At 36.6% G+C, this 11,071-nt stretch overlaps 1 protein-coding gene across 1 annotated transcript in view; it reads right to left on the bottom strand.

The window, feature by feature from the left end:
- Positions 1–11,071, bottom strand: part of LOC149793028 (uncharacterized) — a 103,936-nt gene continuing 92,865 nt past the window's right edge. Inside the window, exons 78-84 of the mRNA XM_089968939.1 lie at positions 7,444–7,470; positions 5,056–5,264; positions 4,512–4,661; positions 4,073–4,220; positions 2,343–2,900; positions 1,438–1,464; positions 1–652 (exon numbers count right to left, since the gene is read on the bottom strand). Coding sequence (XP_089825065.1) covers positions 477–652; positions 1,438–1,464; positions 2,343–2,900; positions 4,073–4,220; positions 4,512–4,661; positions 5,056–5,264; positions 7,444–7,470 — 1,295 coding nt within the window. The 3' untranslated portion in view covers positions 1–476. The remainder of the gene's footprint in view (positions 653–1,437; positions 1,465–2,342; positions 2,901–4,072; positions 4,221–4,511; positions 4,662–5,055; positions 5,265–7,443; positions 7,471–11,071) is intronic.

The following is an 11,071-nucleotide window of genomic DNA, read 5'->3' as shown; positions in this document are numbered from 1 at the left end:
AACATGTGTAAGCTGAGGTCACCGGATTTTTTTGTTTAGTTCAAGTATGTACTACACCAGAATTTGAATCGTATAATTTGTTTCACCATTTGCTAAATATTTATTACTTGACCTTTTCGCTTTTATCGTCTAATTAATAAAGAGTTTTCATATGGCACGTGATATACACTTATCGGTTCATTGTCGCCCCCTAAATTTACAATATGGCTATGTTTTGTCATTCAAACCACAATTTGCATTCTTTTAATGTCATTTTTTCCTTGTGTTGTTTGCAGATGATTTCTTTTTACGCATCTCATAATACTCGATGACAAACTGGCGTGCACATGTAATGAAATATTTATATATATATAAAAGAAATAAAGTTTATGCCACTTTCGCGGTTAAAATACTTCAAGTTTTTCCTTGAAATATATCTTCCTGTATACGCCACCAATAACTGTGCATTATGCCTGTCCCTTTGGTCCCTTAGTCTGTTAAGGGCATGTCTTGCTGACCCAGTCACAAATTTTTTTGTTGTCGTCCCATTTAAGTCCGACAGGGCAGGACCGTTGAGCTACCATTGAATCCCATACACATGTAACAAAGTGGTCACAACCCAAACACGACTGGTAATCTCCATTAGGCAAGCCTTTGCAAGATTTAACGCATTCTGCGCAAAGAGAAAGAAAAAATTAATTTTGCAGAGAAAGTCTGACAATGCATTTTAAAACAATTTCACCGAAAAGTTGCCAATTGCGGCATGCACAGAAATATGTGTAACGAACGCATATCCCAAGTTTACGATGATGTAGTAAAACGTACCCACCATGAAATAATTTGAACAGAGGGGGAAAGAGTACCGATAAATCTGAAGGAAAAAAAATACAAGTTTTATCCAAGGGAGTCAACTATTACGAACGGTACGAAAATAAATAAGTACAACATCTTCAAAACTCCAATGATGTAAAATCACATGCACATTGGCACACACCCTGTGCCAATCTACCCCCATTCCCCATATATCCAAAAGACACACGCACTCGCAAACATAGATATACACCTGATCATTTTATATCCATCAAAAAGGTTTAGAACGACGCGTCTTTGTGGATTATTAAGTATTCCATAATTTTAAATGAATACAGGGTTTAGAATAATCACTTTTAGAAACATCAAAAAACGGTTTGTCCAATCTTATAATTAAGATTTGATATGAACAAACAAAACCATAAAAAGCATAATATTATTTAACTATGAGGTTAGTTAATACTGGGTAGTTATATTTTCTCTCATTATTATTTTTTCTCTTTATTAATTTACTTGACAACGTGTTTTATTTGCATAAAATTCAATAACTCGTTCTAAAACTTCATTTCAGCAACATTATCATCATCAACAACATCAACAACGATGATATTAATAATAATAATAATAATAATAACAATAAATACTTACTTCCTTGGACACCAAGTTGAGCAGCACCTGAAAAAGATTTGTCAACTATACAGTTCTTAAAAACGGCATCTCATTAAAATCGGGTTTCCAAGAAATGTTTAAAACATATTCCTTACTCTGTGCGCCCAAGATCCAGCCGCCCAAGATCCATGCGCAGGCGCAAAATCAGTGTCATCTTCGAGGCGGAGGAATCTAAAAAGCTGAGGAAAACCACTAGACTACTGTTAACCCCTGTCCTGGTATCAGCCATTTAACCTGTGACTGTATGGATGAAAAGCGATGTGTGGTACAGATTCTTTGAGTATATTCTCGGAACTACGATCAATTAAGCTTGAGATGAAAAAACAAGGAAACCCTAGCATTTTATCTGTCATGCAGATCGAGAGAAAATCCTAATAATGACTCATTTACATATGCACTAAGTTACCTCTGGTTTAACGTTTTCCTTATCCAGTTTTCCTATTATCAAGATTTTATTACATGAATATTCTTAATTGATTCCTTTCAGTCTAGATGTTCATGATTCGACATAACTGTATCCTTGAAGTACTTGGGATGTGTATGCATTCTAGACTAAATTTCATATCCACTAAACTGCGCATGTTATTATTCCCTCTTCGCATATTTTGTAAAAATATTTTCATAGTTGATGTGTGGGTTTGAAACAAGATTAAAATGAGATAATACCCATACAGTCTAACCAAGCAAACTTATAATGATGTATTGCATTACAGTCTTGAATTTCTTAAACCGTCCTATGTATTTTGCCACCATCAAGACTCGTTTCTGTTGGAATTACCGTAATACATTCAGTCTCTCAAAGCGCAATGATCTGAAGTAGTAGCAACAGTAGTCGTAGTAGTTATATCAATAATAATAATAATAATAATAATAATAATAATAACCTGCAGTAGATGTTGTGCCTGTGGTTGATGTCGTAGTTGTTGTAGCCGTAGAGGTGGTCGCTGATGCTGTGCTTGTAGTTGCTCCTGCTGTGGTAGTTATCACGGAGGTCACCCCAGTGGTGGTTAGGGGGTGAGTTGTTGCAACCCCTGTTGTTTGGGGCTGGGTTGTTGCAGCCCCTGTTGTTTGGGACTGGGTTGTTGCAGCCCCTGTTGTTTGGGACTGGTTTGTTGCAGCTCCTGTTGTTTGGGTCTGGGTTGTTACAGCCCCAGTGGTTTGGGACTGGGTTGTTGCAGCCCCTGTTGTTTGGGACTGGGTTGTTGCAGCCCCTCTTGTTTGGGACTGGTTTGTTGCAGCCCCTGTTGTTTGGGTCTGGGTTGTTACGGCCCCAGTGGTTTGGGGCAGGGTTGTGACAACCCCAGTGGTTTGGGGCTGAGTTGTTATAGATCCAGTGGTTTGGGGTTGAGTAGTTATAACTCCGGTTGTTGTGCCCGCCCCAGTAGATGTTGTACCCGCTCCAGTTGTTAAAGCTGTTGTTGCAGTTGTTGTCTGTGCCTGGCCTAAAGCAAATGTACAGAATGTTCGAAATATTTGCAGGAAATTATTTTGTTCCTGGTCTAAAACAAATGGACAGTATTCGAAATATTTACAGGAAATTTTATGTGCCTGGCCTAAAGCAAATAGACAGAATATTCAAAATATTTATTAGGAAATTATTTTGTGACTGGCGTTAAACATATTTACACAGTATTTTAAATATTTAGAGGAAATTATTTTGTGCCTGACCTAAAACAACTGGACGGTGTTCGAAATGCTTACAGAAAATTAATATGTGCCTGGCTTAAAGCAACTGGACATAATGAACGAATTATTTACAGGAAATTAGTTTGCACCTGTCCTGAAACAAATGGACAGAGTGTTCGAAATATTTACTGGAAATTATTTCCTTGAATATATTGTTACAATATAAACATTTGATATTTACTGTGAATTCGGGAGAGAAAGTCATGTATCATACGTCTCTAGGGCCATTTTATCATAAGTCTATAAGGTCAATTTATCCAACGTCTGTAGGGTCAATTTATCATACCTCTATAGGGCAAATTTATCATACGTCTATAAGGTCAATTTATCATACGTCTATATGGTCAATTTATCATACGTCTATAAGGTCAATTTATCATACGTCTATAAGGTCAATTTATCATACGTCTATAAGGTCAATTTATCATACGTCTATAAGGTCAATTTATCATACGTCTATATGGTCAATTTATCATACGTCTATAAGGGCAAATTTATCATACGTCTATAGGGCAAATTTATCATACGTCTATATGGTCAATTTATCATCCCTCTACAGGGTCAATTTATCATACGTCTATAGGGCAAATTTATCATCCCTCTACAGGGTCAATTTATCATACGTCTATAGGGCAAATTTATCATACGTCTATAAGGTCAATTTATCATTCGTCAATAAGGTTAGTATATCGTTGTCTAAAAATGTATGACACATAAACATCCAAAGTTGCAGCTGAATATGTTATATTTGTCACAGTCACGTGAGCGATGGAAGCAGCATTTATTGACGCATGGTTTTAATTTGTTATATACTTACAACATGGCAAGTAAGAAAGAAATAATTATTTTTGAGAAAGAAACCAGGAAAAAGAGAAGAGTAGATATAAGAAAAGTGTTAAAGGAAGACACATCCAATTAAGTATTCCACCTGATGGAAGAGGACATCCATGGATTTCCGCCCTCAGTGATATATGATGGCTCCAGTCTTGCGGGTTTATCCGGATACACTTGGCAATAACGGGGCAGTCGAACACGTTTGACTCTGGAGTGTCTTCGTCACTGTTACCTTTGAATATCTACAGTTAAACATGTTTATTAAAACAAAATATAAAATGAAATGTCTAATTTAAGAGTGCGATTGACCTAAAATTTACAGTCATCTACCCCAATCGGCGAGATTCCTACATATAAATAGGACAACAGTTTATTTTGCTTGCATAGTGGAAACGTTTGTAAGAAAATGATTCAAGTTTAAGGTATTAATGCCCAAAATCTACAAGTATAAGTCGAAGAGAGTCATCTTGTGTGTATATATCCCAGTCTCGCGAGAGGCTGATTAAATGAGACTATAAATTGAAAATATTTACCATATTGGAGACATTATGGCCGCCAACCTGAGTCCAGTTCTTGCAGTCCATGCTGTAGAGGACCCTAAACTTGGTCACCCACTGCTTACAGCAGCCATGGCGACCCTGCGTCGTTATACTTCTTATTAGACTGGGCTCGTTCAGCTCAAACTAAATCAAAAGAAAAGAGGAACAGTCATGTTTTGCTGAAAACACAGTCTGTATTTCATACATAGTTCAAACATATTTTGCAAACAAAATAAGGTATAGCTCATTAGGCCGCTAGGTCTTGACGTGAACGAACCTACCACCTATCCTTACTGACACGAACTCATATTTGACCATAAATATTAACCATTTTATCGATTCTCAACCTGTACTTTATGATATATATATATATATATATATATATATATATATATATATATATATGCTTAAGCGATCAAAGGTGCAGTATTCTTATATCAATATACATGGAAAAGAACTTCAAAGATGGCATTAAATTTTTATATACATGTATACTGTCTTCTGTAATATTCATGTGCCAACAACAAAAAAGAAGTACCTGTAACCACTGGTTGACGTCATTCTTTTCTGCTGTCCAGCTCCCGATGTGAACAATTCCTGAAGCATCCGTCACTTCCGTTGTGTTGAGGCGACCGCGAGGCGCACTGTAATCGTGGGTTGGGTCGTTAACACCAAATTCACTTGAGGCCGAAATTTTTGTGTCAGGGATTCCGTTGGGACCCGATATTAGATCATCGTTGCAAACAGCTGCATGAAGAAGCACATATGCTATTGTTGTGAAAAAGGTTGAATTTTAGAATTGTCTAAGCAAGCGTCACACAAACACAGGAAACGAAAACATTTTCCCATCGGCGTGGTTTACATTCATGGATCAACTGATGATTTTGTTTAAACTACGCTTTCGGGTGAAGCGTAAGGATATTAGAATAATCTCTACATGTCCGTCCGTTTGTCCGTCTGATTGGTACCACATCTCCAAAATGGTTGGGTGAAAATTCAAAACGTGTTCTTGCCCCTAAAGGAAACACCTACGAGAGAGGGATCATTCTTGGCTTCCGCCCTTGGGGGCCCATTAAGGGGGGGGGGGGTCAAGAATTAAATGTGCATAAATTTCAGTGACAATCCCGGTTCCATATATTTTATGATCAAGCATTGCACATGCAGTCGTATCAGATAGATGCGTCAAATGTTTGCCGGACTTTAACGTTCTGACACTGAGTTCATATAAGGCGGGTGAGTTTCAGTGGAGTCTGTGACACTGAGTCACTAAGGGATGGGTGAGTTTGAGTGAGGCTTGTGACACGGAGTCACTATGGGATGGGTGAATTTCGGTAGGGTTTGTGACACTGGGTCACTCAGGTTGGTGAGTTTCAGTGGGGTTTGTGACACGAAGTTACTATGGAGTGGGTGAGTTTCAGTGTTGTCTGTGGCACGGAGTCACTATGAAGATGGTCTGTTTCAGTAGGGTTTGGGTAAGGTTTAAAATGTGGGACTTTAAAATGTTACCATTATATCTGCTCAATATCTTTAGCTTCGAGTTTTCTTCAAATTAATCATGATTTTTGCTTGTTTGTTTAAAATGTTCTTATTTCCATAATTTTTAATTTATTTTGATGCAGAGCATCAAACGAAAGCAATCTCCTTCCCTACCTAGCAAGATAATGAACGTAACATCATGCCCTCTTGAGTAAAATAAAGCACGTAATCTCGTTCATTCTTGAGTAAAATAAAGGATGTAACATCGTTCACTCTTGAGCAAAATAATGAATGTAACATCCTTCCCTCTCGAGTAAAATAATGAACATAACCCCATTCCCTCTTGAGTAATATAATTAACGTAACATCGTTCCTCTTGAGTAAAATAATGAACGCAACCCCCTCCCCTCTTGTCCGTTCTGTATTTTGCCTTTGTCATAATACAACTCAGATACTTCGTGAGAGTCCAATAAATCAAGCGCCTAATCTGTGTTGATACTAATGGACGATATGTGAGTCTGATGCCATCTGTTCATTATAATGTGCAATTTTGCTGCAAGAAAATCATTCCGGAACAATCCTGCGTACGCATTAGACACACACCGGTAATTGCTAACATATCCCTAACCCCAAAAACTATATCAACACGGGTGAGGGGCTGACCTTGTGATAATTGTAAATATAGATTTTCATCTGCAGACGTGAAACTATGACAGTCTATATAAATAAATAAATTTAAAAATAAATAAATAAATAAATAAATAAATAAATAAATAAATAATGGCAGTGATAAGGTCATGGTTTATCAAAAACAGAAATTCATATTTGTAACTAGAAATGTGTTTTTGGAAAAAGGATGTACACCGATGCCTGAAACTGAAGAAGAAAAAAATGCGAAACGTAACCCACGTCTTACGGAAGTCCAGACGGCTTTACAGGCGTATCACTATATGACCGATTGAACACAAAGACAAAAATAATACAGTCAAGCATAGATAGTCAAACATACAAACTCAGACACAGGAAAACATACGAGACTATGCCCTCCCCTCCTCCACCGAGAACGTTTTCATCAATTATTCAATTATGATGACGGTGTCCTGCGGCCGGGATCGATAAGATAAAGAAATCATGTAAGAAGGTATTGAAATTCAATTAGTGATTGGGAAAAAGTTGCTTTGATGCTCGAATAAACGAAATATGTCCATGCGGTCAAGACGGACTAGTCAAGTTCAAGACGGGCTTAAAAATATCTCTTTTCAAACAAGTTCGAGACCGAGCTTAATAAAATCTCAGACAGACATCGTTAGAGATGGGACTTAATAACAGTTATTTCAGAAAGATGTCCAAGCAAACGAAAGAATAAAACTCCTTAAATAGACTGAAAGAAACGAAAAGAAAAACAGAGATTCGTAGTCGATAAACGAGAGAGAGAGAGATGTGCATTTACCTTGGGTGTATGCCAGTGGAATTGCCCCTGAAATATATAAATTTTGCCTTAATAGTTATCACAAACTAAACCCTGAAATGCATGATATAATTTTAAACCAGTCTCATAAATGAGCGAATCAGAGTTTACAATGAGTGTTTTCTGGCACGTCATTCACAACTTTCACAATTTTGTTTAAAATGTCAATGGCAAAGGCTCACAAGAAATGATGTTGGTGATAGATATAGCTTTATACATACTTACACACTTACTTACACGCATGATTACACACATACTTACACGCATGATTACACACATACTTACACACATACTTACACGCATACTTACACACATACTTACACACATTCGCATTAAACAATGCTCTGTAGACTAGTTGTTTTCGAAAGTTACTGGCAGTGCTGACATGTATTTTTTAATGGACGAAGATATAACAAATAAATGAACCGAACCTACAAAGAGCAATAGAAACAGAAAAAAAGGAGTGCTGTTGTAAATTGTATCAGAATTGCATGTGTACTTTATAAGCACTAAGTCAATTTTCGTCATAAGCTTGGCACATGGGATAAAACCAACAACACCCCGGTATGCGTTGTTGAATTGATTAAGATGTCTCCATTTGGTCATTAATTTGCTCTCAGATGTTATCTGTTTCCGGTGGGTAAAGAGACATATGGACGATTATTCCGAATTTAGATAACAGCAATCACGTCTGGGTGCAATATTATAAACAGACGAGGGGTTGCATTTCTAGTTCCAATCAAGCCTGCTATGGCGACTACATGCAAGTAACAAAGATCTGTGTATAAAACTCGGGTTCTAGAAAATATACAAGGTAGTTTTTATTTTCTGGTTACTTATGGTGATACAAGATTTAAATGTCTTAATTTTCGTTTTTATTTTCTTAACTACTGGATGGCGGGATCGCATTAGCTTAAACTCCACAGCGATCAGTTTGGCGTCCGTGTGAGTGTCCATCTGTGACCTCAATGTTTAATCTTTTTCACTATACATTTTACGATTTTCGGGGCATGTTCAACATGCCTCCATTGTCAGCTTCTGTTACATTCATTTCATATGTTGGTCTACTCTTATTATATTGTTGCCCTACCAGAGAGAGAGAGAGAGAGAGAGAGAGAGAGAGAGAATGTAGTGTTACAAGGAAGGCGGAGTACTATGATATATAAGACAACTGCGTAGGGGGAGAATTTCTAAGGGAGAAGACATTACTGGATTTAATATTACACTTGACATAATATGACGTCAACTGAACGTTCCACGAAAGGTGACCATAACCAGGTAGAGTCGATTGGAACATCGATCGGCCATTTCTGCTAGGTAGAGAAATATACCTCGGAGATACTTGCAGGAATACACATCAGTTTGATGTGTTTGGTGATCCACCACATATGTTAAAACAGCAAAGGACGACGATGTTTGGATTTTTACTTTGTCTCCTTCTGTTGCCATTCATTCCAAATGAATAAAAGTAGTTCAGAATATAGTTCTCAACGGCGAGGAAATAAATCCGAGGTTTCTTTCTCGACTTGAGGGAAAAGACGTTCCGATTCTAGATATTGTATTCCTGAATCAGGGTGACATGCGCACTGCAGATGAAACTTAATCATTTATAATGTAACATACCCAGTTTGGTATTTGTTATGAATATATTGTGTTTAATTTTTGCCCATGATTATAGATTGTAATGATCATTTATAAGCAACATATTACATAACTAATTTTTGTGCATGGTTATATGTTATATTTTTAGATAATTCAAACTAGAAATAGGTTAGTTACTTGGATTTAAGTTTTATCGCCATTCTTGATCGTGAACCTGTTTATAGTTTGGGATAATTTTCCATTAGTATTACTGAGTATTGCCACATAAGTCAGGTGCGGTTGTGTTGTGTTACATACGTCAGGTGGGGAGGTATCGTGACATAGATTAAGTAGGAATGTATTGCGACATATAGTCGTAATAACGTTGTGACGATTTATATATAGAGAAAGAAGTGAACAATTATTCATTCCCATTCTAATTACTGTTCTTATCTTATTTTCAGTCTGCAGAAGTATTTAATTTTGTGTTATGATATCATTCGAGGGGGGAATCATTTATTTAAATTATTTATTGGAATTACAAAGTGTTCATATCACTGTTTTGACTAAATATTGTTTTGGGATTATTGTGAATTCATTCAGAGACGTTCTGGATATACAGTATTTCATTTAACAGGCTTAAAAACGACCGTCAAACATTTGCTTCTAATTTGCTAACTTTGTCTTCCACTTCTTACGTATTTAGCTCAAAATAGGTTTAAAGATAAGTCTGTTTTATATATTTAGAGATTACTATACATCCGTTCCAGTTTCATAGACCAGTACACGTATTCTTTATCCAGGCAGCGTGGTAATGAATTTTCTTAAAGTATAACAGTTTATCTTTGTGGTGTCAATAATAAAATAAAAGCGTTATGCTTTATCATTTATGTCCCATATAATGGACCGCACTAAGACTGGAAAGCTTGGAAATTTAGTTTTTCAAAATACCGTTCTCAAATACCCACATTGATTGGTAAAGGCAAACACTTTAGACCACTCGACCACCCGGGGTCACCAAAATAATTGTAATAAAATTATATCAATGCAGCTAAACATTTATATATAATTATAAAGCTGATTTTATTGTAGATAATTTGTACTATCTATAAAGATAGCATAATCAAAACTGTAGACTTGATTTGAGACCCTTGTTACAAATTATTGAGGAATTCTCCTAGTTGTATGAGGACTGTAATTGGAAAAGTTGGTGTTTTCAAATTGAATCTAGACTTCGCGCCATGGGTTTGTTTTTTGTGTGCTACGTATGAATGTGTCCAGAATAGACACTGGTAAAACTACCATTTTGTTCAATGATTATATATTTGGTTATAATTAAGCAAAGTAGATTTTTAAACTGAATCGTAGTGAATTCATTCTTCATAATGAATGTGCAAACTTGAAAGAGATGTTTCAAAACAGACGAGTATCGTATATGTGACAAGAGGATTTTTGTTAAAAAAATGCCAACACAATCTAATCAGATACTGCCATGATCTACTCCAGGGGTCTCAAACCCATTTTGAGGGCCGCACGGTGGCATTTTTGATGGCTCTAGGACCGCACCACATCTGTTACTTCTCATGACACATTGTGACGCCAATCATTTTGCGGGCTACAGGATACTGCTAGACGGGCCGCATGTTTGAGACCTCTGATCTACTCGGATTCCTACAATTATCACACACTTAGTTTGCGTCAGAAATGAACGTGGGGTTCCATTAGAAGGTCTAGCATGTTATATTTTCAATACAAACAGTGGCTTCTACGCTGAGTTATTCCACATATGATAAGAGATACATCAAAAAGGGAGTTAAGCGGCTAATCTTTGACAACGGGGACATCGTTAATTTAAAAGAGGACAAATGAACCCTTGGAAAGGATGTCCTACGATATCTACTAAAATATCATACTAAATGGAAATTACAAAGAAAAGAAATTAAATAAGAAACCTAAGCACGAAAGTAAGATTGTATATCGTTCTTATTACTAGTATCGTGATAACATAGAACTCCAGACGCCAATGCAA

Source organism: Sinohyriopsis cumingii, chromosome 8, assembly GCF_028554795.1.
Source record: "Sinohyriopsis cumingii isolate HCF-2022 chromosome 8, ASM2855479v2, whole genome shotgun sequence".
NCBI classification, from domain to species: domain Eukaryota; kingdom Metazoa; phylum Mollusca; class Bivalvia; order Unionida; family Unionidae; genus Sinohyriopsis; species Sinohyriopsis cumingii.
The sequence above is the reverse complement of the archived record's forward strand: the minus strand, read 5'-3'. Positions and strand labels throughout refer to the sequence as shown.